Source organism: Chenopodium quinoa, unplaced genomic scaffold (genome assembly GCF_001683475.1).
Source record: "Chenopodium quinoa cultivar QQ74 unplaced genomic scaffold, ASM168347v1, whole genome shotgun sequence".
In the NCBI taxonomy this organism is placed as follows: Eukaryota; Viridiplantae; Streptophyta; class Magnoliopsida; order Caryophyllales; family Amaranthaceae; genus Chenopodium; species Chenopodium quinoa.
In genome coordinates this window covers 1107556-1134948 of record NW_018743518.1, presented here as the reverse complement: position 1 = coordinate 1134948, position 27393 = coordinate 1107556, and the positions used below count along the sequence as shown (strand labels likewise).

At 35.8% G+C, this 27393-nt stretch overlaps 5 protein-coding genes across 9 annotated transcripts; 3 read left to right on the top strand and 2 right to left on the bottom strand.

Moving 5' to 3' along the window:
• Nucleotides 1–3743: 3743 nt before the first annotated feature.
• LOC110740051 (oligopeptide transporter 4-like) lies at nt 3744–7148 on the bottom strand. Its single transcript, XM_021920536.1, has 6 exons — nt 6431–7148; nt 6191–6288; nt 5441–6016; nt 5081–5333; nt 4709–4891; nt 3744–4539 (listed from the first exon to the last, which is right to left on the bottom strand). Exons 1-6 carry the CDS (start codon nt 6944–6946, stop codon nt 3925–3927), a joined length of 2241 nt encoding a protein of 746 aa, XP_021776228.1. The 5' UTR covers nt 6947–7148; the 3' UTR covers nt 3744–3924.
• Nucleotides 7149–8437: 1289 nt separating this feature from the next.
• LOC110740052 lies at nt 8438–11388 on the bottom strand. 5 transcript variants are annotated; one of them, XR_002514977.1, is made up of 5 exons: nt 10853–11381; nt 9898–9976; nt 9716–9803; nt 9482–9624; nt 8438–9021 (listed from the first exon to the last, which is right to left on the bottom strand). XR_002514977.1 is itself a non-coding variant. In XM_021920538.1 (4 exons), exons 1-4 carry the CDS (start codon nt 11129–11131, stop codon nt 9568–9570), a joined length of 465 nt encoding a protein of 154 aa, XP_021776230.1. In that variant the 5' UTR covers nt 11132–11388; the 3' UTR covers nt 8438–9567. The 5 variants fall into 5 exon arrangements, 2 of the variants coding, with proteins under 2 accessions (XP_021776230.1, XP_021776229.1); XR_002514978.1 differs by having other exon boundaries at nt 8438–8810; XR_002514976.1 differs by having other exon boundaries at nt 8438–8915; nt 10853–11380.
• A 1097-nt stretch (nt 11389–12485) lies between these two features.
• Nucleotides 12486–17659, top strand: LOC110740050 (2-(3-amino-3-carboxypropyl)histidine synthase subunit 2-like). The gene is made up of 10 exons (XM_021920535.1): nt 12486–12648; nt 13068–13306; nt 14007–14115; nt 14300–14660; nt 15336–15405; nt 15554–15621; nt 15760–15875; nt 15969–16075; nt 16890–17029; nt 17244–17659. The coding sequence occupies exons 1-10, from the start codon at nt 12568–12570 to the stop codon at nt 17477–17479; spliced, it is 1527 nt and encodes a 508-aa protein (XP_021776227.1). The 5' UTR covers nt 12486–12567; the 3' UTR covers nt 17480–17659.
• A 635-nt stretch (nt 17660–18294) lies between these two features.
• LOC110740049 (zinc transport protein ZntB-like) lies at nt 18295–21845 on the top strand. Its single transcript, XM_021920533.1, has 4 exons — nt 18295–19607; nt 20472–20551; nt 20656–20920; nt 21059–21845. Exons 1-4 carry the CDS (start codon nt 18860–18862, stop codon nt 21322–21324), a joined length of 1359 nt encoding a protein of 452 aa, XP_021776225.1. The 5' UTR covers nt 18295–18859; the 3' UTR covers nt 21325–21845.
• Nucleotides 21846–22866: 1021 nt separating this feature from the next.
• LOC110740048 (heat shock 70 kDa protein, mitochondrial) lies at nt 22867–27013 on the top strand. The gene is made up of 6 exons (XM_021920532.1): nt 22867–23192; nt 23933–24009; nt 24094–24172; nt 24273–24839; nt 24919–25539; nt 26007–27013. The coding sequence occupies exons 1-6, from the start codon at nt 23127–23129 to the stop codon at nt 26622–26624; spliced, it is 2028 nt and encodes a 675-aa protein (XP_021776224.1). The 5' UTR covers nt 22867–23126; the 3' UTR covers nt 26625–27013.
• Nucleotides 27014–27393: the final 380 nt, after the last annotated feature.

The following is a 27393-nucleotide window of genomic DNA, read 5'->3' as shown; positions in this document are numbered from 1 at the left end:
TTTTAGTCAACTTTCAAGCATCCACACCATATATCTTCGATCGCAACATTATTCTACAACTCTAAGTTGTGTGTCTGTGTTGCATATACTCTAATTGTCTTATATTTAGAAAATTGAAGATTCTTATTCACCCAATTCAATTTCCTCTTTCCGTTCACACACTTTTACTTCTTATTCTTAATTCCCATGTGCTCTAAGTTTGTTGATCATCTTTTTATGATTTTTAATGATTTGATGAAACATAAAAAATGGTGATTATATGTTGAGGAGGAAGTTGAAGATAAAGGAAGAAGAATGGTAAGGGACTCAGGGGGAATAAGGTAGGAACCAAGAAATCAAAATGGTTCAGATCTGGTTGTGGAACTCAAGTGTATGAGTGAGTAATATCTTCATTGATTTAAAATGTGTTATTCCAGGAAAGCATGCAAAATTTGTATAATGACACCCTTTAAAAAATAAAAAAAAAGAGAAAGAAAAGGAAAAAGGGTGATCAAATATTTAATTTCCTGGGTATCTATATATGAAGAATGTTGACTATGTTGATGTCGTGTACTCGTATACTTGGTGAGCTAGTGAAGGAACAATAATAAACGACGAAGGAACTTGATTATGATGAAACTGAAATCTATTTAAGTTCCAGTATGGAGAATGTTCCTCAAAGAAGTTGGTGGTTAAGGTAAGGGAACTTGGTTATCAATTGGCAAGATGAATATGTGTTGTGTTCAATAGGAGATTCAAGAGTTTGAGATAAAGTACGATGTGGCGGTTCTCATCTCAAAAGGTTTAAACGAAGAGCACAAATTCCACTTCACGTTCCCTCTACTTATTTTGTTCCATATGCTTCTTTATATATCCTTTAAGCTTGCGCTTTAATTGGTCTATTCATGCAATCCATTTCTAACTTTTTAGCTCTGATCTTTACTTGAATTTTAACTTCTTATTTGTCAAGTTCAATTAAGGGTTTTGAAGTTGGGCCTTTGGATTGTGAGTTGGAAGTTAGTGTGGAAATGGTATCCGTGTTTGAAAAGTGAGTACCTTGAGGCTTTTAGGAACAACAAGTGTTTAACTAGTATATACTTACTTATTATATGGTGGTAGGTGTGACATATGACTTTAAGTGCATATAATTTACGAAAAACAAACGTGTGGAACAATACCCTTTTTGATAATGACAAAAGGGGGAAGAATATGTATGATGCTTATGGTATGCAGTAATTAAGTCTAAAGTTATTACATCATGATTGTTGAAAGTATTTATATATTGATAAATGATGTGTATTGCTAAGTTCCTAACTATTAAGTTCTTGTGTATGTTCTTAACTTGTTTAAATGTTATTTCCTTGAAAAACTAAGGGGGAATAAATGTACAACGATTATCCTTTAATATGTGATGAGCATCAATAGTTTGTCATCATCAAAAAGGGGGAAATTGTTGAGCAATTAGGTTTTGATGATTATAAACTAATGATGATTATCTATCTAACGTGTATGTTAAGTTGTGCATAGAAAAAGCAAATTATGCTTGGAACAGGATACAAGGAACCTGAGTAATGACAGGTATATATGTAAGGAACTTGAGCAATATAGGATAAGCAATAGAGGAACAAGAACAACGATAAGTGTTATGGTTGATAAGCATGATGATGGCTAAGGGACCATGAAGGTAACTATGTAAACATGTGTTTACATATGTTAGCTTCATAAGGTAAGTATCCTATACATATATAGGTTATGTATGTGTAGGAGTCTTTTAATTTAGTTTAGTTTTCTTTATTGTTTTTATAAATAAAAAACTAACCTTCTGTTTTACTTTGTTATTCTCAGAAGTTTGCTCAGTTCGTCATCATCAAAAAGGGACAACTTGTTGATCCTTATGAGGTTTTGATGATGATGTTAAGAATTGAGCAAACTTCCATTTAATAAGGATTTTCTAGTGTTGTGATGTTTGCAGGTTCAGTAAGCGTTGAGGGCTGAAGTAGGAATTGAAACAGAGGAACTTTAGAGGATCCATGAGGATACAAGTAAATTTAGAAGAAGAGTTCCAGAAATGGAACTTCCAGAAGTTTCTTAACAGGAACTTCAAAACGGGTTGTAACGACCTGGTTTCGGTGTAATGCTGGGGAAAACCCTAAGATCCAGAATATATCAAGACTACAGGATTCCAGAACAAGAGTTTCAGAGAAGCAACATGAAGACAGAGAAATAGAAGTATATTGCTCTAGGATTCATGTAAGTATGTTGGACATAAAAGTCGGTCTGGAACAAGTCTATATAGAACCAAGGTGAATTCCAAACAGTCAATGAAATTAGAGTAACTGACTTGTCAGGAACTCAGAGACTGTCAGAGTTCAGGAACCTAATAGGAACTTAAGTATGAACGTCGTTAAAAGTCGGTTTTAATGATATATATATTTACCTTATACGTGCATATCTTTTAGGGATTTGGTTTTACTGAATAAAGATATTTATCTTCTAATAAATCCCTTTTGGAAAAAGATAAGATTGTTTAAAAAGTATTTTAAACAAAAAGATAAGTTTTGAATAAAATCTGATTTTATGCTAAGTTTATCTTATTATTATTGACAGTTTTTATTCTTAACAAAAAGATATATTTTCGGAAAACTGATTTTTAGAAAATATCTTTTAAACTTATCTTTTCAGAAAATCTATCTTTTTCAAGATGAAATGAATAATTCGAGTGTACTATAAATATGCTCATATGCATTCATTCAAAGTTGAGGCTGACGAAGTGTAGTGGTCGTGCTTAATGGTTTTATCCTTCATCACGAAGCTAAGTCAGTCCTCCTGGTCAAAGTTCCTATCAGGTTTTTGGTTACAGTACGTCTAGTGAGTTCCAGACAGATCTTGAGTGTTCAACATATTAGTTTTATCTCTTTATTCATAGATATGTATTTAGGGATATTCGATGAGATCTTGTAATGGGAAAAAGGGTTTTGAGTGTTTTGTATTTTGGGGTGAGATTGTGAATTCTCTTAAATTCACGCTTGTGTATGAGTTTGAAATCTGGTAAAATTCGAGTGGTAGCTGTGAGTGCACAGTGAGTGAAAGGAACCTGAGAAGTGTCTTGGGTCACCTAGGAAGTTTCCTGGGTAAAGGGAGAAAAAGGGTCCTGAGAAGTGTCTTAGGTCTGGTAGGAAGTGTCCTATCATAGAGTCAAGTGTCCGTGGCGGAACTTGCAAAGCAAAGGTCTGTGTAATAGGTTGTACTAGGAGAGTTGCCTATTATAGTGGAATTTGTTTATAAGTCCCAATAGGGCCGAGGTTTTACTTCCAGTTAGGCACTGGATGGTTTCCTCGTAAAACTTGCTTTGTGCTTTAAGTTCCTTTACGTTTTGTTTTTAATTTCCGCATAAGTTTCGCGATTGGAACCTACTACCATTCACCCCCCCTCTTGTAGTAGTTCATCTAAAATAACATACATATATAAAAAAATGATTTGTAAAATATTATTAGTCAACTTTGCATAGCTAGTTTACATTACATTATTATATATGTATTGCTTTCAGTACTCTGTATATAATTTTAGAAGGTTCGAAAATCAGTAAGTTGACGTGAGATCAAATTTTGCTTACATTGTCATTCTTCTTATCTTATTGTCCATTGTCCCACTACACTTGGTCAACTTTGCATAGCTAGCTTTCATTTTTATACGTAATTGTGGAAATTATTAATTTGAACATACGTTGTTCTGAGTTCAGACTATCAGATTAGTGGTGTGCAAACTGTGCTAGTAAACTATAGTCGCTCCAATAAAACTTGGATCGAAACTTATACTCAATCATTTGTCATATTGGTATTTTGTTACAAGTTTTAGGACTTAGGAGTCTTAGACTCTTAGCTCTCGCGCTGTATTATACAAGTATCAAACAGAAGTTCTATGTTAAATTCTGTACATGAACAAGAACTAGTGGATAGGGCATCCATCAACCTTGATACCCTTAGCTGTTGGACATGTTGCTAGATTGCAGTGCTCGCCGTTAGTACCCCACCAGGTCAAGTTTTTATCCTCCATAACTAGTGCTAAGTACAACAGAACTCCCATGAAGGCAACCCCAGCATCCAAGGCTGCTGAAAGAATATAGTTGTATCTTTGCCACCACAGTTTCCTGTAACGAAATATGATTAAGTTGAAAATCGTTCCAACTACGATCCAGGCATTGTAGTTGAGAGTTGTTGCTGGTGGCATAGAAGATGTCGCGCTGAAAAGTATAGGCAGATTGATCAATAGAATCCATGATTGCTTAGGGAAAGCCTTGTGAAGGAGCCAAACTATAATCGGTCCTAGTGCACCTCCTAGAAAGAACCAATTTAAGGCCTTGTAAGGTCCAAGATCTCCAAATATCCTTTTAGGACCTGCTAACCCCCATATAACAGAAGCATCAAAAAATACGCGGTCACCAGGACATGTCCAAGGACTGTTAGGTGGAAGCAGATTATCCTGGCATATATTGTGTATCGAGTTGAGCAACCACCATGCTACTGCAATGTTGATTGTACCAGCAAGAATAGTTCCTATGAGCTGCAAGATCATGTAAAAAGGGCTAAAAATGTGAGATATGGCATATTCTGTATATAAAGCAGGGCTAAAATCACTTGTTTTGACTCCTAGTAATCTGACTTTGTTAGATACATGTAAACTGCTGCTGCTGCAATGCCCTGATTCAACAATTACTGAGTAAGAGTTATACCTGAACCAAAAACATCGATCTTGGCGGGATCTTCATGTAGTGTCCTAGCTTAAAATCACTGAGGAAAGATATAGCTTGTGACATGCTCATGTAACCATAAACTTTGAAACACACATTGGCAATTGGTTTTCCTGGTAATATAATACCCATAATGTACTCTGTAACAATATTCAGTCCTGGTTCCTGCACATAGAACATGAAGCCGAGTTATAGTTAAGTTTTTGTAAGCATTGATTTCATAATACTTCTTAAAATTCATTGCCTATGTGATAGGAAACTTCTTTCAATCATAGTCGGTATTAGTTCTTTTTCTAACATATAAGTACTCCGTAGTTCTTTATCATTCCTTTTCATTTCCGGTCACTAACTTACCATGTTTGTTGTTGCGGTTATGATGCTGATAGGAAGGGTGAAAATGAATGCCAAGCCACAGGCAAAGAGGAGAGCCCACCAAGGAATTTGAACTTGATCTTTTAAGAAAATAGAGAGAAGAAAAGAAATTGCTACTGTTAACCCAAGAAGAAGGTAGAACCAACTTGATGGTACATCTTTGTACTTCTTCATTAGTCTGGTATGAATATCTTCCTTGCTTGTGTACGATGCACGATATCTTTCGAGTATTTCCCTGATAGTTGAACGTTTTACTACATGTCATTATCAAGTCTTAGAGATGATTATAGCCTAATGAACAATTGAACAGGATTAGAAGTTCAAGTAAATAAGTAACATTACCTTCCATAGAAGACGGTGACATGAGTGATAGTGGCTGCTATGGCAGCGAATCCAAAGGCATAAGTACTAAATGCAAAGAACACACTCATATGGATTTGTCCTTGTTTCTGATACTCTGTTAGATCTAGTTCAAATTTATCATTGACAATAGTTGAAATGTTATAGGGTTGGCCTTGAGCTGTGAATAAATGTGAAGAGAAAATGGGAAATTTTCGAGCACCATACAAATCAAATCCCCAATATGCTATAGGAACGAAGATGTATACTATCATAACATAGCCTGCACACACATTTGCAATGGCAAAGAATGGGGTTATAAGAGGGCTGCCTAAGTAGGATGCCACGGCAGACCAGTCTAGTGTTACGGCCCCTAGACCGAGGCCTTTCATCCCCGAGCCTAGTTGTTGTGCTGTGACTGATTTTGAAAATACCCAGCAGACCCATGATACACTCGTAAGTGTTGAGAACAGGTAACCAGGAACTGCATACCACAAAAAGCTGCATAATAGCGCGATCATAAAAAACTTTGACCTTGATATGCGCCTCTCATCCTTGTCATCCTTCTCATGCAAGGCCCTGCATCAAATAAATTAGATGTTATGGCCTATGGGAACTGAAAAGAATCGTTGGTTCTATGCGCGTTCTCTACTAGTGTACGTGCATACGTACATCTGCACGAAAGCCTATTTGATAGTATCAAATCTTATCATGTAACATAAAAAATTCTCCATTAAATTTGTACATATTTACCTAAATAGAGAGACTTGCACAAGAGTGCTAGGCCACCACATATGGGCAGGCTCGACTACATACTTCCTCATTAAACCTGCCCAACCATATCCTAATACCTGATGAAAACGAAAAAAAAAAAAAAAAAAAAAAAAAAAAAAAAAAAAAACATAGCATGTTTACATGAACCTTATAGATTAATTAATCAAAGTACTAGAAATTAAATTTAGAATAATTTAGGAAAAATGATTTAATGAATACCTGAGTAGTGATAATAAGAATCCAACCAGCTAAAAATGATATTTTCCGAATGTAAAAGGCCTTAATAATATCAACTATTAAGACAGCATAAGCTGAAGCACTTCCAGCATTAGCAAATATGGTTATAAGTACATGTTCCTTGACGTTAAATGGGCCGGGGTTAAGTGAAAATGTTCGGGCCCCAAACCCGGGGATATGAAACACGGTCCGAGGGAGGACATGGGCCATGAACTGACCAATGGGCAGAGCAGCTACTTGGACTGTGATTTGGGTTATAACCAGGGGTTCAGTCCTGTAAGAAAAGAACTGGTTCAAAAATGAGAGGACTGCACAAGAAATGAGGCCCAAGAACCACATTCGGAAGGTCCATACCGGTAGGGTCGGGTCATCGGTATTGGTGACCGTTAGCCGGACCTCTTCGATCGGAGAAATGTAGTCATCATCGATATCCGGGTTGGGTTTTTCTGGGTCGGGTTGGTGGGTTTGGGTTGTGGGTTGCAGTTCTAAGGAACCCATGGAAGGAAATAAAAGTGACTCTGATAAGAATTATGGAAAGGAGTGTTGATGTTTGCATGGCACAATGGAAGGACAGTTTTTATAAAGCTAAAGGATATGATTTGATTTTTGGACTCTCGTATAATATTTCGCACCTTAAACAGTAACGGGTCCTTAATTCATATATATTGATTGATTTTCATAATAACTTGTACGTATCTACACGTTGTGGGGTACAGAGAATTAATTAGGAAGACGCCCTTCACCTCCCACAGCGAGGCCAAAACTAGGTGGTGAGGATGTAAAAAGGGTTAAGTGACTTTGACAACTAGGGATTGAAAATGAGAGGAATAGCTTTCTCAATATTGGCACATTGCAGTTAATTGAAACCCCAAAATGTTAAGATAAAATTCAGAATTTTAAGCTTAAATTGACAGTAGAACATTGTTAGTCTTTGAAGACTTTTCCAATTCCCATTAATTTGGATTGATAGTGATTTTGAGAAAGTATGGGAGAGGCTCCACTCCATAATTGTGGAGGTATGATTTCATGGAAATATGTAATGGTATAACAATGAATAAAGGTCACCATTATTTCACGCTCGTACTCTTTAAGGGCCACCATATTTGTTTTATAGTACTTGAATGAGACTGACCTTACTTTCAATAGCCTTGTGGATATTGACCCGGTTTGAAAAATTGGCTTAATTCTGAAATTAATATGTCCGACATTGATTGATATTTCATGAAAACCTAGCTTACGATAGGCGCTAACATGTCTCAACCTTGATAAACGGTCTAAACCAAACCTAATCCAAACATAACATTCACCACCTCAAATAGCATGATATTACGACATGACGAACACCACCCAAATTCGAGGCTAAGTTAATATGAACCTTACCTCGCGTAAAGCTACTAAGAGAAACCCAAATTCGACATGGACTGCATGAATACAACTAAACCCGAATTCAACTCTACTAAATAGCCTTAACATGTGTCCCTCCTTGCAAGATCTTCTTCACCTTCCATTATTTAAGAATCAAGACTATCACTATATGCACCAGTACTTCACCACCTTTCAATCTCGGATCGAGCTGTTTCCAGCTTTCCATCACTTCATTAGACAGTTAAGACACGACTCTTCCCTACCATCATCAATGTGAAATCCAAGAACAATTAGGTGATAAGTCTAACTTTAAGTCCAGAATTGATATGTTAAAATCATGGCTTGACTATAATTTTGTCAATTTGTCATATGCCCAAGCCCCACGTTTTAGTATCTGTTGTGTAGCTAAATAATCTTGACTGAATTGGTCATTTTATTTGCAGCGAAGGAAGTGGTTTACTCGATCTTCAACCCGAAATCTACAGGTATCTAAGCAAGCAATAGCTCATCTGGTACGGTGCAGTCAGACCTCCTCTATAGGCATGTATACGATGCAGCTAATAGGCAATATGTGTTACTTAATTCGAGTTGTGATCACAATTAGTACAAATTTGGAGTTTCCCATCTATGTAAATGACTTCAGAAATCAGAATATTAACGAGTAAAAATTCACAAAAAAAGGTTCAGGTGAAAATCAGAATCACCAATGCTTAGAAAATTGAATATTTAGCTTTACACTGGTGTCTCTGCAAGACTGTAATATTCCTAAATAGGCAAAAATATTACAATCTAGCAGCATCAGTTACAGTCACACACTGAAGACATAACTGAATAAGATTGATCATCAGCTTGCCATTTTGGCCCAAACAAAATTGATACTCATATATTTTGCATTGGGAGAATAATCTGCTCCCTATTACTATATGCTAAAGCACGTATTGATCCTTAAGCATGCTGTCTATCCCACTGTGATTCTTCAGCTTTTCACAAGCAGCGTCTATGATTGTAGGAAATTATATACACAGCTCATTAGATAATTAATCGATATGCTGCTCAGTCACATCACTGGCCAGAAAGCAGCATTATATCAGCAGAGAGCAACCTGCACTCTCAAATAATCAACCTTAACTATACTCATCTTCCGTACCATAGAGCGAAATGCAGATTATTGCCACCATTCTTGCAAATCTTTCAAAACTATCTAAATACTGTAGAATTTTAATCAAGTGAGGAAATATTAGAATGCTTTTTTTATTTAAATCAGTACCATTGGCCATAAACTTGTTTGAGTTGGTTTTTAGCCTGGCCTAATTTACAAGTGAAACGAAAATACCCACATAATGGACTCAACTTCAAATTAATAAGCCTGTTATCTTAAGATGTTCTGTAATAAGGAATACCCCCCCCCCCCCCAACCTCTCTAGAAAGAATAGTTCCCTGACTTCAGAATCAAAGGCCAAAGGATTATCCCAGGCAGTATAACTCTTAAAAGGTTAACTGATTCAGGCAGACTCCTTATGATGCATTCTGAAGGACTCTGACCTCAGTGAATTTCTAATTTACCCTCACAACATTTTCCATGGAGATCATACCTTGTGTATACACACGATGATAATTACTAAATGAAAAATACCTTGTGTATAAACATGTTCAAAGGAGAAGACTGACCTCGTATTCTCGTAATCACATAATATGGCAACATCATTTCAGGCTTTTGGCACTAGAAATTTCAGCTTCTTATAGCCTTGTTGAACCTATCCAACTCTTCCGAATCTGCACCATAAATTGATTTGATTGTGTCCTTACAAAAACTGCCATAAGTTGACCAGAAAAGGCAAATTCACGTTAATTTAATTAAACTAATGCAATAATAACAAGATAAGAAAAAACCCAGTAAAAGACCTGCAAGCTTCCTTGTTGAATTTCCTCTTGGTAATTCCATACAGATTCTGGAAGACTTCTGGCTCCACACGGCAAAAATATGGCCGGTCTGAAAGTTTCTTCAATAAGCTTGAGGGTTTGAATTATAGCCAAACTTCATAACCAAATAATCTTAATACAAGTATGACTGAAAGGTGCCTCACCGTCATAAATAGAGCATGACCTCGTGCTCTTATCAAAGTGGATGCACCATCCATCTGTACCTACCAAGCTTTTATAAAGCTGTACACAAACATTTGGTAAATATATAATCAATCAAGCTAAAGATAAGGAAAAATCAAAGTAACAAATTACATATATATATAGCATAAAATTGTATTATTATAAATTACTCTATCTCATTAGCCATGAATTCCTTCTCGTTCTAAGTAACTCGGATTCTTCATTTCATCTCTCGGTCAGCTCCTTAACAGTTCTACAATGGTATGGATTCATTTGGCCAGAAATCATGAACTATTTTTCAATGAACAAGTTGGTGCTAAATTGTTGTTTACAGTGACAAGTTCATGCCGATAGTACTAGCTGCCTATAATTCTAGTTACCAAGTGTAATTTTGCCTTTTCTTTTCTCTGTAGCTTTTCTTGTTATAAACCAAACAATGGAAAACCAATTTGCAGTTGTGTTTCCACTTGAATATTTCCACAGAATTATTTCTAGTCGAAAATGTTTTCCATCAAATCAAACGAAACCTTAGCTTAGTGACGGTGAGACTTCCATGAACCCAAAAAACTAACATAATCCCACTAATATGAATTCTTTTGCTAATATATATGACCACTTGTTAAATGTATGATTTCAAGTTCTACTCTCTTGATATAATTTCATCCAACATTTAAGAATAACTTTCGCCTTGTTTCCTCAACTCAATTTTACTACTAAATTAAACCCATAAAGTGCAGAATTTGCACCAAAATTTGAAGAAAAATAAATCAATTCCACCCAAATTTACTATCAAAATAATCATTCTTTTGCAATTTTGAAAAAAAAAAACCGCAAAATATAATTCATACTACAATTTGCAAGTTAGAAATAATTGCACAACATAAATATAAACAAAATTAATCAAAAACTATTAATTGAGAAATAGGTGATAATAACCTCAATATCAGAAGGGTTCTCAAAAATTTCTTCAGGGGTGACAAAACTGGGACCCTTAGAAAGCTTACAGCAGGCCCCACATTGTTTTACACATTGCCACAAAGGCTCCTCCTTCTTCTTATCTCCAAACCCACCATTTTTTTGTTTCCTATTTTCTCTCTCCAACACTTTTACTATTTTGACCTTGCCATTGCCATTGGAGCTTGTTCTTCCCTTTGCTTTGCATGACACTGCACTCAGGAGTGTTATACTGCTTGCTCCAATTATGGATTGTAACATTACTTCAAATTTGTTTTTGGAATTCAGAAAAAGGGTTTGAATTTGATGTTGCAAAATTTGGATTAGTATTTTTGAAGGGGGTGATGTTGCTGATTTTGGGTGGATGAAACATGAGATGATAGAATGTAGTGTGAAAATCTGTAATTTGTGAATATGGGCTCGGAGCCTAGGTTTTTATGCGTTAGAAAAACTTTATTTTTTGGGCCGAGCATTCGGAATAAAATTAAGGTGGCAATCGAATTATTTGGTTTAATTTATTTTATATTTAAGCTAATAATTAAAGGGTAATGCTATATATGGGCTGATTATAAACATTAAAAATACTCTTAAAATTGTATGAAATTAAGAATTCATGATCAAAAACACACGTAGATCAGTGTAATTAGTGTGTTTTTGTCATGATTTTCTAAATTTAAACAATTTTTAAGAGTGTTTTTAATGCTTATATGTAGCCCTAAGGACTATGTATAGTATTTTTTATAATTAAATTGCTCATTAATTATTATGATTACCTACATCAACATTTAATTTGTTAAATAAATCTTGTGTTATATCAATTTAGTTAAGATATAATCATGTCGTGCATTTTAGTGTAGAGTTTGGATTGAAAACTAAGGAAACTAATTTAGATACACCACTAATTGATTTTGGCAAATATGTTGTGAGAACACAAATTCGAATGTTATTCTCACACGGAGGTGATGCCAAGATCAATTTTTGGTGTGCTTAAATCATTTTAGATACGATTCAATTTTACCAAGTTTAGAGGAAACATATATTTTCAAATTTATTTCACATTAATAAGATTGAAAAGTAGGTCAACTCAACACTAACCTAACTCATTTGTGAACTCGTATGCAAAGATTAAGTTAACTTATCCTTTCGAACGATAAACATACTAGTACTCAATGTTAAGGAACCACAACTTTACAATCAAATTGGTGAAGATAGCGTAACAAGGCTTGAGACACGAAAGATGATCAACTTTTGCTATCAAATTTGCTGCTTGATTTGCCCTAAAGAATAATTTAATAGACGATCTCACCTTTCGAGTTTGTCCCAATTCAGTGATAAACAATTTTTGTTTATTACATGACATTTTCGGAAATAAATCAACAATTTTATCCAATCATCATCAATTATAAAGCCCATATTAATAAAAAAGTTATTGATTTATTTACGAAAACATAATAGGAGAAACTTGTATTTTCACGGAGAGAAACTTGTATTTACACCCTTCCTTTCAATTACTCCATATTCCTTTTCTTCTCTTTTGGGCCTATGTCATTTCAATCGGGTTTTCGTGGTGGGTAGTCCAAAATTAAACCAGAACTAGTCATGTGCACTTCACGTGCTTTCATGAAAGCCGCCATTTTCAGAGAAAGAACAGAGGAAATACGTCTTCCCTATTTTCTCTCTCCTCATTTCTCCCTGAAATGGATTTCGAAGCAAATTTTGAAATTGATCGAACTGCAGATTATATCCACTCTCATAATTTCACTAGAGTTGCACTTCAGGTTCTTCTTTATAACTTTTTAAAAATTTAATTTTGTTCTTCTTAATTGTTGTTTGTTCAGTTTTTCAGCTTAATTAAGTAAGAAACTATTGTCCCCCCACCCCCATTTGCTGTTCTTATCATGCTTTAATCCCAATTAATAATCTGTATATCTGAAAATTAAAGTTTGGATCTTTGGTATTTTTAGTAGAATTGCCCTAGTGTTTCTTGAACTTAACTTGGTTTCATGAATTATATTAAGATACCCATTTTTAGTTTTATGTAAATTTCCACTAATGTGTATGTATAATTGGTTTTTTTGTTGGGGGTGGGGTGATTTGAAGACTAGGGTTTACTTGGGTATTGTTTAATTTGATTCTAATCTTATAATAAAAACAATATTATTTGTGAACTTATTTGTGGATGGATATGAACTACCAGTTTCCTGATGAATTGTTGAAAGATTCGATCAGAGTTGTAAAAGAACTTCGAGAAAAGCTTCGAGCACTTCGAAAATGTGATGATGATGACAGAGGTGGAACCCTTGTGGAGGGAAAGAGGGATGTGGGTTTGTATGTTATGGCTGATACAGCTTATGGTAGCTGTTGTGTTGATGAGGTTGGGGCGGCACACATCAATGCCGAATGCGTTGTACATTATGGACATACTTGTTTGAGCCCGTAAGTGATTATTTATAGTTTTGGTATTGTTGTGCTTGTGTTTTTTGTGAACATATAGAAAATTGAATTGAATCCTTAGTCTATGGTTGTGAAAGCAAGGGTATAGCTGAATTGCATTGAATTATTGTGTGCGTGCTCATGTGTGCTTCAATGGTATGGCATAGGTATTTGGCCGTTGCATAGTTATTAATAGTTAGTGTGAAACGGTAATTTATCTTTTATTGATATTAACCTTCTATAGTCTGAACTATAACTTATCCTCTAATATACTCTTTTGGTGTCTAATTTTACATTACTATTAGACTCCATTGTCTTAATAAAGGAATTTGCACGTGTATTTGAATATATCCTTGGCATGCATGGTTAGGTGTTAACTGTTGTATTGAATGGGAAAGTAAGGAGGGATGGTGTAGGAAAGTGATGAATTTGTTATTAATATCTTAGGAAATAGAAACTCTTTTCAAATTGGCCTATAATTGTACTAGTATAGTACTTCGAATGTGAGTGTGTACATCGTGTCTCATCTATTCATAGCATGTTTGAGATGCAACTGTAGAGTAATCAAGTAATTGATGCTGTTTCTTTTTCTTTGTTGTCATGTTTCCACATATTGCCATTTCCTGTGTTTATCTGGCAAAGTTTTCTTGCATATAGATTGCCTCTTGTTTCTATTTAGCTTTTGGGTGCTGGCTTACTGCAGGACATCAACTCTTCCAGCATTTTTTGTATTTGGAAAGGCGTGTATAAATGTTTCTGACTGTGCACAGAAGATCTGCACTTTTGCTTCAAGTTGCAACAAGCCTATTCTGGTACGAGAACAAACTCATTTGAAAATGTTCTTTATATCAATTATGCTTCCTTTTTTTTTCTTCGCTAAATTTCTTTATTTATTCATTCTGTACTTAACATGCAAAATATTATCTCATTTGTGTCACCTTTACATACCTCGCAAATTTGATTATTAGTCTATTGTCTCCGCTTATGTTTGCTTAGGTTCTCTTAGGACTGGAATATACATATGCAATACATGATCTGAAGGGAACATTAGAAGATGAAGCATTAAAATTGTCAACGTCTTCATCCAAGTTAGATATTAATTGTGCTAGTGTTCTGTCTTCGACTGTTGCTCCACCCACAGGGCAGATGACATCCAATGGACAAGCTGAAGTTGTTAATAACCTTTCTAGTTTCCCTGAAGCTGGTGATGCTGAAGTTCATACATCTTACAGCATCAGTGGTCTCACTTGGAATATACCACATGGTCAACGAATTGAGGATTACTTGGTTTTTTGGATTGGACTAGATAATTCAGCATTTGCAAATGTAGTGCTGACTCTTAATGCATGTGAAATTGGTATGGTTCTTATATGAAACTCGTGTTGCTGTTATTGCCTCCGATTACGTTTTTCTGAGACTTGCTTCTGATGTTGTACCCTTAGTTGGCTTGCAATCTTTCTGTATAGGTCTCTGCTTTGTCCTCCTTTGAGTATACTCCTTTTCAATTTTATAATATTTTTTTTTTTCTGAACAATTTTCTTCATATAGAATCAAGGAATAGGATCCAGTTGACTGAGTGGTTAGTAGAGAGGGGAGGGGGCTTTAAGCAAAACAAAAACAACTCACAACTAGGTAACTTTTTGTTATGTAAGATGTTAGGATTTTATAATCTGCTAGGCATAGCTTATATACTTACACTAGATTTGTTACCTTTTTTCAAAAGCTGATGGTTGTTGATATAATTTGATGTAAATGAAGAAACTCTGAACACCCCATTTTCTCAATGAAGCATATATAAGACATATGTTTATGGCTATTTTAATGCAAACGGATATTTATTGGCAAATTACTTCTCCTCACACCGGTGTGATGCATTTGTAAAAACATTCGGCAATTCATTTGATGTATTAGAGTAGTTTATTCCCATTGTGAAAATGAAATTGTCAAGTTCCAAAGACGAGAACTAAAAAATTTGCTGAAATTTTGATTTTGTGGCTTTCATGTAATATAAAAGTCTTTGTTTTTGTTTCAGTGAGATATGTTCCTGCAGAGAAGTCCCTAATAACAGATGTATCCCAAATAACTAGGATTCTACAACGTAGGTAATATACAAGTAAACTTTTCATCTTGTTATTTATGTTGAACATGATCTCTCTGTCCTGTAAGTCATTCCTTTCCCTAGATGCACAAGTTGGGTGATGCAAGGATTTCTGTGCAGTTTGACGATCTGAACTTATAATGTGCTTTCAGATACTACTTGGTGGAGAAGGCAAAGGATGCTGGTATTGTTGGAATTTTGGTTGGAACCCTTGGTGTAGGTACACTTCGTTCGTTGACTGGCGATATGACACTTGAATTTTCTCAATCGGCAATGTTTATTTTACCTAAGTTCTCTGGATTGTATACAATTATCTCTGATTGCTGTTGAAGTGTTGATGCTCTTATTCTTTGTGCAGCCGGTTATCTTCACATGATTCATCAAATGAAAGATTTGGTCACAAAAGCAGGGAAGAAGGCCTATACGATTGTTGTAGGGAGGCCAAACCCAGCAAAGCTTGCCAACTTCCCCGAGGTAGATGATTTCACACATATTTAAGTTTTTTTATTTTGTGTTATCTGACTTCTGATTATTTGACCTGTAATAATTTCCCTTTTTGGTCGGCAGTGCGATGTTTTTGTTTATGTTTCTTGCGCACAAACTGCACTTTTGGATAGCAAAGAGTTCCTAGCTCCAATCATCACTCCGTTTGAGGCGATGCTTGCTTTTAAAAGGTGCTGCATTTTGAAGATAATTTATTTATTTTAAGATAGTTCATGACTGTGCTCAGCTTTTCTACAGATTTGTGCTTTCTTTCGCATATGTACATTTTTACATGTTGCAGTTTTTATTTATTCTGGAGGGGGGGGGGGTGGGTGGGGGTGGGGTGGGGTGGTTATGTACATTTGATACATGTCCACAGCTTTTACCTCTTCAGGAGGTCCGCGCGGAGGGGGGGGGGGTGGGGAATATATCATGTAATCACTATGTTTGCCTTTACAATTTGATCTGCAGACTTGTGCATATGTATATGGAGTATAATTCCTTTCAAATTTGATTCATGTAGCCGTCCCCACTTATGGGATTAAGGCTTTGATTGATTGTTGGGCTAAATATCATCTAGAGGATTGGTAATTTTTGGTATCCCTTTAGGTTCACATTCAATATAACATGATCTTAATGTATTTGGCTATTTGAATTGTATTTTTGACAATGTTACCCACACATTGCTAATTTCTAACAGTACCTTGTTGACCTATCCTCACATAGATACTGTTAAAGCATTAAGGGATGTGTCTTATATCTACCATCTTGCGTTCGGTTGACTTTCTTTTTCCACCCTTGTACATACATACAGAATCAGTAGTTTTTATTCATGGCAATTATCTGAATTTTAGTCTTTCTTTATCAATTCTCAAATGAGTATAGGATGGACAATAAGTGGCTTAGTAAGTGCTTCTAGATTCAACCAAACAAATTTTCCTGTCTCAAGTTAACTTGTACAGAGTATATATTATCTTAATATGTGCAGTGTGTGTTATTCTTCAGAGGTAGCCAGTGGACTGGGGCATACACAATGGAGTTCAGGGATTTGATGAATATGCCATCATGCGGAGTTGAAGTAGGCACGGATGAACCGCGGTTTTCTTTCATCCTAGGTAGATATGTTGAGGATCTTGATCATGAAGGTAAGTACATGTTGTCAGCTAGTATGTCAAAATTTGCTTTTGTAGACAAATATAGCTCAAAATAGTTGATTATTGGTAAATAATATTGAAACATCATTCCTATGCTTGTAAAACATCTTTGTTACTTCCAGAACTTGAGCGAGCATTTGGTTAAAGCCTGAACCCTTCTTGATGTATTTTTTTTCTTAATTTGATTATTTTGTTTTTTTCACAGAGATTGCTGATGACAGTGAAGGCCTTGCCTTGGCGATATCAACAGAAAAGGCCCTCCGGCTTCGGGACAAAGATGTCAATACCCTTGCCAACATTGATCCAAAATCTGGGGCGGAATTTTTGGCCATGCGATCATACCAAGGCCTGGATATACACCATGATGGCTCAATGCCGAAGCCTATTGTGATTGGTAGAACAGGGAGAGCAGCAGGTTACGAAAATGAGAAGAGCCAGTGAACAAATCACTTAAGGATGTATAAGTAGGCTTGATTTTTGATATTCTGACTGGAATTAATGTTCACTTTTGATTTTACATTGAGTAACCCAGTGATTTTGTAGCCATTATACCGAGTAAAGTATAAAACAAGTCCCTAATTTCAGAAGTGGCAAAGAAGCCCCTCTGCTGGCTCGATTTCACTTTTCTTGTAGCACCAGGGAAATAAAAAACCATTGCTATTTTACGCCCGTGTTTACTTAAAACCGTCCGCACTTTTTAATAATCACTCTACCATCACTCCCTCTCTAACACCACCCCTCTTACCACCACTGTCACACCACTGCTATTAGTACCACCATTATCAAACCACTAAGACCGCTCCTGCCTCCATTGTCCCACCTCCACCTTCTGTTACAACTAGAGTTTGCTTTGTAAATAATTTAACAACAATATACTCATATAATTATAAATAATTTTAAACTAAGCTACCATAATTAAAATCACACAAATATCAACGAATTGTCATGAATTCCACACTAATTTTTTTACTGTATAAAAAATTGGTATGGAAAATCTTCTATTATGGCAAATTGGGTAATGATATCCGGTTCAACAATAGCTCATACAGAGCAATATTTACACATTTATTTTTATATTTAAGGCAACTCTTGAATCTCAATTTTAGATATTTACCTACAATTTTTCAAAACTATGTTAGCTGAATCTTGTATTTTTTTTTACTAATCCATTAAAAAAAAAAAAAAAAATCTTATACTTTTTTTCAAACGTAAATGATAAAAGAAATACTACGTTGTTTTTTTTTCAAACCAAGAACTCAACAAAAGTGGGAATTTTTTAAATTGCAGTTATCTGTTCCGCTGAGGTGGGGCCCCAGAAGTTCCTAGGAGCTTAGGAATTCTGAAACTTCCCGGAAACCCAATTTCGGTAAGTTTGTTAGATGCCAATTTCTCATATTTATCCCAAAATAATAATAATAATCTCAAAAAAAATTTCCTTTTTGGTTGAACTTTTCAACAAATCCTCTAGAAACAAACTCGACAAAATTATCCTGCTTTATTTCTATTGTCAAAGGTTTTACATTATAAATACTTCTATCAGGGTTTTTTTAATTTGGGATCTTATTTCTTACTCAGATAATACTAAATTTGTGAGTTTTAGAACAAATCTTAGAAGTTTAGTTCTGGGATTTGGTTGAATTTTCGTGGGTTTTGCAAATTTGAGATTTATATTTGGTGGGTTACTTCAAGATTTGATTTTTTTAAGGTGTAACTTATTTATTTTAGGATTCCAGATTTGAGTTCTTCAATCTTCAATTCTAGGGTTTATTGAATTAGATTAGGAAGAAATCAGTAATTTATAGCAAAAAAAATTGGAAAAAGATGGAGCTAGCTCAGGAAGAAAGCAGTATTTTGGAAGATATTGATGTAGTAGAACCATCTGAAAGTACTCCTTTAAGAGAGAGAAATTTCCAGAAAACACATTTTCCAGGTTTTGTGAGAAGATGGGCTTACAAATTTGATGGCAATGGTAATTATCATAGTAAAGATTGGGATCTTAAACCAGGAGAAGGAAAAGAATTTTGTTGGTATCATATTGAACTTCCTAAGGCAAATCATAATATTTCAATTTCTGCAAAATACTTAATTGATGTTCTTTGTCCTCCTTTAAAGCTTCAAGACATTCTATCACTTGTTAGCAATGGATCATTTTGTGGTTATGTTGATGGGGCGCTCGTTTTTCGGGTCAACTCCCCTGGACCTGCTTCTAGTGATTATATATGTAGGCTTGCTGCTAGGATTACTGAGAATTTTGTGATTACTGTTTCATTGGGGAGAGTTCCGAGGCTTGGGTTTTCGAAGATGGGTCAGTCTTTGTTGTCGGAGATCCCGGCTGTTGATACTCCTAGAGGTCGAAACGGGGAGCAAAGAGGAGGGGGGATTGTGATCAAGGAGCATGTGCTTGAGTTTCTGTTGACAATGAATCATTCTGAGGAGGCTGATAATCTAGTCCCTCACTCTGTCTCAAATCTTGTTATTCATGTTATTGATACATTTGTGGATCATCTGCAAGATATTGTGACCAAACTTGAGAGCGATTTGGATTCAGTTGAACTAGACTTGGATAGAGGTTGGTATTTCAGGTCAAAATCGTTTCTTGTTCTATCATTTCTTTCTTGCTGGAAAACTAGAATATAAATATAGATTTGCATTTTTAATGAAATTCATCATGCCTAATTATGCTACTTCAAGTGATTCTTTTGCATCTGTTACTGCAAGCCTCAAGCCTTTATGCATGCTTGACCTTATTAGTAGTCATGTGATGTTTAATTGTTTATCATGGGACAGTGATGATGATAATGCCCTATTTCGATAATTTCAGATCGAATGTACTGTAGTTTGTTCTTATCATGGGATGTATTTTTCAGAATACCATAGTATCATTTGAAGGTTTAAGGCAACTTTCTTGTGGCTTAACTTCATCATCCTTTCTGCAAGTTGATTGCTTCAGGGAAAACATTATGATGAATAAGCATATTGCATTTGTGTACTACTAGTATATCACTGTCCTGCTGCTAGGCTGCATTGTGCTACTGTGTGCTTTCTTGGTGAAATTGATATTCGCTCACTAGGATTTGCAAAGTGGTCTAACAAGTTGACTAATTTAGCGCTTGTAGAATTTCAATCGTGGATTTGTAGCTTAAAACCCTCTGTATTGCTGTATAGGTTCTACACCTGCATTTTAAGATCATCTTAGTGTCAAGTCATGCTTGTTAGAAATATGTGTTGGGGATGGTTAATTCGTGACAGAAACATATTATCAGCTCTTAATTATAAATTGCAGTGTCAAGATCAAGGGTAATCCCATTTTGTAGATTTGAATTTTTGCAATTTTAGCTCATTATTTCCAAATAAAGCCTTTGTTGATGAGTTTCTAGTGATTATTTTCGTTACTTTTGAAGATATTGAGCCTGATCACGTTAATGGATTGCAGGTGGTTTTGCTTTGAAAAAGCAAATGTTAGATGACAGAAGATTTCCGAAAATGCAACTTAATCTACAGAGGCTACTCCAGGTAATTATTTTAGCGATTTCCTTCTCCAATGAAGCACAGTTGACCAATGCACCAGGCCAGTCTTTTCTAGAATTAATCTTTATGATGTGCACTGTTGATTGCAGGTTATTGCACATGGAGAACAAATATTTCCGCGTGTCAAGGAAAAATGCTCTTCAAAAGATTGGTTTGCCCAAGAAGATGTCATCTCTCTTGAAGAGTTGATTGGGAGACTGAGAAGGCTAAAAGAGAATGTCGGTTTTATAGCAAACCGAGTAACTGCAATCCAGGCTAGTCTAGATAGTTGGCAGGCTGAACAAATAAACAGGAAACTATACTACCTCTCATTCCTATCGATCGTATTCCTTCCTTTATCAGTCATCACTGGAGGTAAATGCTTTTTCCTATATAATTCAATCGTACTTGATTATTGGAATACATGTGATCAGGGGAAAGAAAAAAATAAATAAATAAATAAAGTAGGCATACACGAGTTTTTGCGTCTGAAAATTTAATGTTTGCTTGCAGTTTTTGGGATGAATGTGGGAGGAGTTCCATGGACAATGCAGAGGAATCCTGATATCAAGGATGGTTTCCGAAATGTAATGTTGATTTGCGCAGTTACACTCGTGTTAGTGCTTCTTTGCTTCTCTTTTGCATCCCTTTATACCTGTATCAATGCTTGGTGGAACCGGAAGAATTTCAAAAGAAGCTGGTCTTTGAACCGAAAGTCATTCCTTAAACGCAGCTCTGAAGGGGGACACCAAGAAAAAGGAGGCTACCAACGGGTATGATATGATTAGTAATCTCCATATCGAGAATGAAAAAGAAATGGTCCTCATTTCAGTCACTTATTCTTCGCCTATCAGCATTGCCATTGTCTGGAGGACATCTTATGTGGTCTTGTAGGGATAAGGCCAAATTTTAATGCCCAAACTTACAATGATTCTCTATGTTACTTGGTCTCAGGTATTGGTTGTTACATGTCCAAGTTTTGGTCCAAATTGAAGCGTTAGTGTCTTTACGACTATACCCATGTTGGAAACACAGCTAGTGAGGTTTCGTATAACATAGCTTATAGTCTGATACTGTTAGCTTAGAAACGATGTTGAAGTTCTACGTTACGGTTTACTGATCATTAACATTATGTACAGATTCTTTTATTTCATTTTTCTGTCAAGATGATTGGAATTTTTTCAATGAGTGGTTCTGTATTGCCCTAATGCCCTGTAACTTCTTCAATGTAACAATTTTGATTTCAGCATTCTGATATGAGCTGTTTTAGCCTAGTAATGTCTCCAATTATGACTTTTGACATTTGACTTCAGCTTATGTATACTTTTTTTTAATTTTCTTTCATGATTTGTTTCCATCATTTTCAAAGGGTGTAAAATGCTGCTCATACTTAGTCGAAGGACATTCATTGTACAATATGTTGTATCTAATGCTAACAAGGTACAAGCACATAGAAAGCACGATCGATAAATATAGAAAATTGGTTGTTGATGTAGGGGTGATTGGACTACACTTGGTAGGGAGGACTGCATGTTCGATCCCCCACAACAATAATTGGGAGGAGACTGGAACCTAATTACCTAGAACTAATCCACGAATCCGAATTAGCCTAAAGGGTGAATTGGATAGAACACCCAAAAATATATATATATAAAATTGTCCTCTTAACACCCTCAAGTATTTGGACAAAATTCCCTTTTCAACCTAGCTTAGTTGCTTACTCCATGTAATACATTCTTTTCAGAATAACTAATACTTGTATGTTCAAAGCTCATTACACTTGCTAATGCACTAATTTTATCGATACTCCATATATTAATACGAATAATATTTATTCATCAACATTTTATTTGACAACGTTACTTTAAATGCATCAGTTTTTCAAATTTTAGTCAACATAATTTGAAAATTTAAAGTGGATTTCACAATATATAGATACGGGCTTCAGCTCGCTCTTCGTCTTGGATTTCACAATGTGTGGCTGGAGGGAGATGCTATAAATGTGCAGCAGGCAATCAACAATGCAGAAATTGGCCGAGCTCCGATTTTCCTATTGTATGATGATATTAAGAGATTATCTAGTTTGTTTGATTTTTTCGTTAATTCTCATGTTAAAAGAGCGGGAATGTAGTGGCTCATTTAATTGCTAGATGGGACACGAAGGATAATGATGAATTCGTTTGTATGGACTCATTTCCCCAAACTATTTTAGCTTTGGTGGAACTTGATTTGAAATGATAATTCCCGTCTTCTAATTTTCAAAATATTTTTGAAGATTTAAAGGGAAAAAAAAAAACGTACCAACACGTTACAAAAGGAAAAAAAAAAAAAAAGCGGTGTAGAGATGGCCATGTCATGTAGCTTGGAAAAGAAGATAATACAAATCTAGAAAGTTCGAATTAACCCTTTTCATTTCCTCCACCTCTTAAACCCTAAACCCCTAACCTCGTTTTATAAGACCAGAAGAAAATTAAGAGAGAGAAAAACCCTCGAATTCACCCTAAACCCACCATTTCCACCGTCTTCTTCGTCTTCTGCCTTCAGATCTACTCCCTCCTTTCTCTCTCCTCTGAAATCTACCATGGCTACCGTTCTCCGCCGCTGTCTCCGCCCTCAACAGTTCCGCTCTCTTCCCGCCCTCAAATCGGTACTTTTTTTTTGCTCTTTTCTCATTTTAATTTGCATTTTTTGTTTTCTTTTTTCAGCTAGGGTTTGTGTTTTGTTTGATTTGATTTGAGTTTGTTGATGTTATTGGTGGATTGATTGTTTGATTTACTGATCTGGAGTTGTTTATTGATTGTTGGATGCTTCAATTTTGATTTTAGGTTTTTTTAAAGGAATTTCGTGTTGAATCAAGGAACTATACAAATATATAGGATGCTTCAATTTTGATTTTGAATTAATCAATACGATTGATGAATTCGTAGTTTGTATCTTAGCGTTGAGGTTCCCTGCTCTAATTATATTGAAATTTGTTTTTAAGATTACCATGTTTATACCTTTGATGTTGCATTTTGTTTGTTGCTGGGCTAAAAATTTGTTCATTTCCAGTCTCGAGGCTTGTTGTTGGAGTACTGATTTGTCTTTTAAATAACAGTTGCTTTATATTTTCATCATATTTGAGGGTTAATGTATGTGTAATGTTATAATTTACTGGAATGATTTTAATTTTGTGTGGTGATTATATATATAGTCATTGAAATTGGTGTGGTAATAGACTGATGGTAATGGGTTCCATTAGCTGTTTTTTTCCTTCTTGCAAATTTGATCTCGGGTTTTGTGCTCCATGCTCATTTCCAGTTTAGTTCTCCAGCTATTGTATTACCTTCATATTTTAGATCAACTGATGATAAAAAGTAATCTTTTTGCTGTGTTTTGTCTGTACAGTTGGCTGGAAATGCCACTCCATCATTGTCTAGTCCATTTATGGCGCAAAGATTGTCGAACTTGGTGAGACCTTTCAGGTATACACTTGTTACCTTCTATTTCTCTCCATTGTGAAGTGTGGTAATGTATCTTGTTCCTTACCTATGTCTTTTCTTGTACAGTGCAAGACCTGCTGGGAATGATGTGATTGGTATTGACTTGGGTACCACAAACTCTTGTGTTTCTGTCATGGAAGGAAAGGTAGTTAATACTTCACCTAGCAAGTGTTTATCTTGTGGCTTAATCAAAGACATTTTATGATTTTGGGATGACATTTTTGTTTGTTAATTGTTGTGTGTAGAATGCCAAAGTGATTGAAAACGCTGAGGGTGCTCGCACTACACCTTCAGTTGTAGCATTCAACCCTAAAGGTGAGCTGCTTGTGGGTACTCCAGCCAAGCGTCAAGCAGTAACCAACCCTACCAACACAATCTTTGGGACTAAACGTTTGATTGGGAGGCATTTTGATGATCCCCAGACACAAAAGGAAATGAAAATGGTTCCCTACAAGATTGTGAGGGCTCCAAATGGAGATGCTTGGGTTGAAGCAAACGGCCAACAATACTCTCCAAGCCAGATTGGAGCCTTTGTCTTGACCAAGATGAAAGAAACTGCAGAGGCTTATCTTGGAAAATCTGTTTCAAAGGCTGTGGTTACTGTCCCTGCTTATTTTAATGATGCTCAGAGACAAGCAACTAAAGATGCTGGGAGAATTGCAGGACTAGATGTTCAAAGAATTATTAATGAACCTACTGCTGCTGCTCTTTCTTATGGGATGACAAATAAGGAGGGTCTAATTGCAGTTTTTGATCTTGGTGGTGGAACCTTTGATGTCTCTATTCTTGAGATATCAAATGGTGTTTTTGAGGTAATTTCTCGTTCTTCTGTTGTGAGCTTGTCATTGCTGTGTTTTTCATCTTCTATACTAATATGTGGCGCTCAATCAGGTTAAAGCTACGAATGGTGACACATTTTTGGGAGGAGAGGACTTTGACAACACTTTGTTGGAGTTCTTGGTGGCTGAATTCAAGAAAACTGAAGGCATTGATTTGAGTAATGACCGTCTTGCCCTACAAAGGCTTCGAGAAGCTGCTGAGAAGGCTAAAATTGAGCTCTCATCAACATCTCAAACAGACATTAGCCTCCCCTTTATTAGTGCAGATTCTTCAGGTGCAAAGCACTTGAACATCACTCTCACGAGGTCAAAATTTGAGTCTCTTGTAGGGAATTTGATAGAAAGGACCCGCTCCCCTTGTAAAAATTGTTTGAAGGATGCTGGTGTCTCCCTTAATGAAGTCGATGAGGTTCTTCTTGTGGGTGGTATGACTCGTGTGCCCAAGGTGCAAGAGATTGTCCAGGAGATCTTTGGCAAGTCTCCAAGTAAGGGAGTTAACCCTGATGAAGCTGTTGCTATGGGTGCTGCCATTCAGGGTGGCATATTGAGGGGTGATGTCAAGGAATTGCTTCTTTTGGATGTTACTCCCCTCTCTCTTGGTATTGAAACATTGGGTGGTGTTTTCACTAGATTGATAAACAGAAATACGACCATTCCCACGAAGAAGAGCCAGGTAAGCAATATGCATTATTATAATTATTTTAATTTTTTTGGTCTATTATCCTACAAAGATAGGGTAAACATAATTGTGTTATGAGTTATGACTTCCGTTCTCTCTTTGAAATGTATTGCAAGATTATTTTATTTGGATAGAATACTTGAGATTTTTTGTTTGATATATTGCATCTTTTTTCTTTCTTCTGTGGATTAAATGTGACTAATGTAGACACTTGTGCCAGTTGAAGTTAACCATACTATCGAATTAGTCCCTGTTTATGTTCAATGTTAATGGGAACCACTTTTGATAACATGCTTGTTATCTGATATTTTGGAGATATAACTTCAAGTGTTGTCTTGGCTGCACTTGGAATAAGTTATGGCAGTGTAGACCCTTGTTCCTGGTTACCTCTCCCTTTGTCTTGTGTTTTTTTGTTGTCTGCTTGTCTCATGCATTTTATTGTCCTCTTTTCGCAATTTCAGGTATTCTCAACTGCAGCTGATAACCAAACTCAGGTGGGAATTAAGGTACTACAAGGTGAACGTGAGATGGCCACTGACAACAAGATGCTCGGCGAGTTTGAACTCCAGGGCATTCCACCAGCTCCACGAGGCCTTCCTCAAATTGAGGTGACCTTTGATATTGATGCCAATGGCATTGTCACTGTGTCTGCTAAAGACAAGGCTACCAACAAAGAGCAACAGATTACCATCAAGTCCTCTGGTGGGCTTTCAGAGGATGAGATTGAGAAGATGGTAAAGGAGGCTGAAGTACATGCCCAAAAAGATCAAGAGAGGAAGTCTCTTATCGATGCCAGAAATACAGCAGACACAACCATCTACAGCATAGAGAAGAGTTTAGGTGAATACAGGGAGAAGATCCCAAGTGAAGTTGCAAAGGAAATTGAAGATGCTGTATCCGACTTGAGAAGTGTCATGGAGAAGGACAACATTGAGGAGATCAAAGCCAAGACTGATGCTGCTAACAAGGCTGTTTCAAAGATTGGAGAACATATGTCGGGCGGTTCTGGTGGTGCTTCAGGTGGTAGTTCTACATCAGAACAGACCCCTGAAGCCGAGTATGAAGAAGCAAAGAAGTAGACAAGTGACGATTTTGAAATTTTATTGCACATTGTCCATCTTAAACATTAGTTCATAGCTATAACTAGATAAATTTCTCAAATTTTGTTTTGGCTGTTGGGGTTCTCATGGTTTCCCATTTAACATCCCAAAGATGCTATTTAGTGTATCAAGGCTGTGGAATTGACAAAAAAAAACCTTGGTATATTTGGTGAGAAAATAATTTTTGTTTCCTTCTTCCTCGGTTATTTTGTTTGAAACTCAGCTGTGACTTTCACATTTGCACTTGTTTCTGATTCAAAGATAAATAAACTTCCTGAATGCTGAAATAAAGGGAATTTAGAAACAATGCTTAATTTTTGTGAAATATAAGGTGATATGGCTATGTACTCCGTAGCAGTTAAGCTGCATTCTACTGAGTCATTGGTATGCTGCTCTTTTTCTCTCTTTGTTTTTTTTTTTCTTTTTTCTCTATAAGTTGTAATTATTTGCTAGTCTATCAGTGAAAATACTGTAACTTTGGTGATATTCAGCCAAAATTCCTTCTTAAATCAGTTAGATTATGACGTTAATTTTTGCTGTGTACTTTGTTTCATTTTCTGTTACTTTGGTGAGGGTGCTCATCCTATTTGATGGCTTTGCTTATGCAGTTTTTTCACTCTTATAACGTAACCATTAAGATTTTTATGTTTTAATTTTTCTGACATTAACAAAATTAGTACAATATGAAAGAAGCCAAAAGTGTATCAGTTCAGGATTAGCAGCATCGTCTGTTTAACAGATAGACAAG

What these genes read in the sequence shown, in the direction of transcription:
- LOC110740051 (XM_021920536.1), bottom strand. Translation starts at nt 6,946, where the DNA reads ATGGGTTCCTTAGAACTGCAACCCACAACCCAAACCCACCAACCCGAC. An exon ending in TTCTTATTATCACTACTCAG is followed by an intron (nt 6,289 to 6,430) that starts GTATTCATTAAA and finishes CGTTTTCATCAG; the next exon opens with GTATTAGGATATGGTTGGGC. An exon ending in GATCGATGTTTTTGGTTCAG is followed by an intron (nt 4,540 to 4,708) that starts GTATAACTCTTA and finishes ATGATCTTGCAG; the next exon opens with CTCATAGGAACTATTCTTGC.
- LOC110740052 (XM_021920537.1), bottom strand. Translation starts at nt 11,131, where the DNA reads ATGTTACAATCCATAATTGGAGCAAGCAGTATAACACTCCTGAGTGCA. An exon ending in AGAACCCTTCTGATATTGAG is followed by an intron (nt 9,977 to 10,852) that starts GTTATTATCACC and finishes GTTTGTGTACAG; the next exon opens with CTTTATAAAAGCTTGGTAGG. An exon ending in GTCATGCTCTATTTATGACG is followed by an intron (nt 9,804 to 9,897) that starts GTGAGGCACCTT and finishes AGAAACTTTCAG; the next exon opens with ACCGGCCATATTTTTGCCGT.
- LOC110740050 (XM_021920535.1), top strand. Translation starts at nt 12,568, where the DNA reads ATGGATTTCGAAGCAAATTTTGAAATTGATCGAACTGCAGATTATATC. An exon ending in GGTTGGAACCCTTGGTGTAG is followed by an intron (nt 15,622 to 15,759) that starts GTACACTTCGTT and finishes TTCTTTGTGCAG; the next exon opens with CCGGTTATCTTCACATGATT. An exon ending in TGAGGATCTTGATCATGAAG is followed by an intron (nt 17,030 to 17,243) that starts GTAAGTACATGT and finishes TTTTTTTCACAG; the next exon opens with AGATTGCTGATGACAGTGAA.
- LOC110740049 (XM_021920533.1), top strand. Translation starts at nt 18,860, where the DNA reads ATGGAGCTAGCTCAGGAAGAAAGCAGTATTTTGGAAGATATTGATGTA. An exon ending in ATCTACAGAGGCTACTCCAG is followed by an intron (nt 20,552 to 20,655) that starts GTAATTATTTTA and finishes TGTTGATTGCAG; the next exon opens with GTTATTGCACATGGAGAACA. An exon ending in TTTATCAGTCATCACTGGAG is followed by an intron (nt 20,921 to 21,058) that starts GTAAATGCTTTT and finishes GTTTGCTTGCAG; the next exon opens with TTTTTGGGATGAATGTGGGA.
- LOC110740048 (XM_021920532.1), top strand. Translation starts at nt 23,127, where the DNA reads ATGGCTACCGTTCTCCGCCGCTGTCTCCGCCCTCAACAGTTCCGCTCT. An exon ending in CTCTTCCCGCCCTCAAATCG is followed by an intron (nt 23,193 to 23,932) that starts GTACTTTTTTTT and finishes TTGTCTGTACAG; the next exon opens with TTGGCTGGAAATGCCACTCC. An exon ending in TTCCCACGAAGAAGAGCCAG is followed by an intron (nt 25,540 to 26,006) that starts GTAAGCAATATG and finishes TCGCAATTTCAG; the next exon opens with GTATTCTCAACTGCAGCTGA.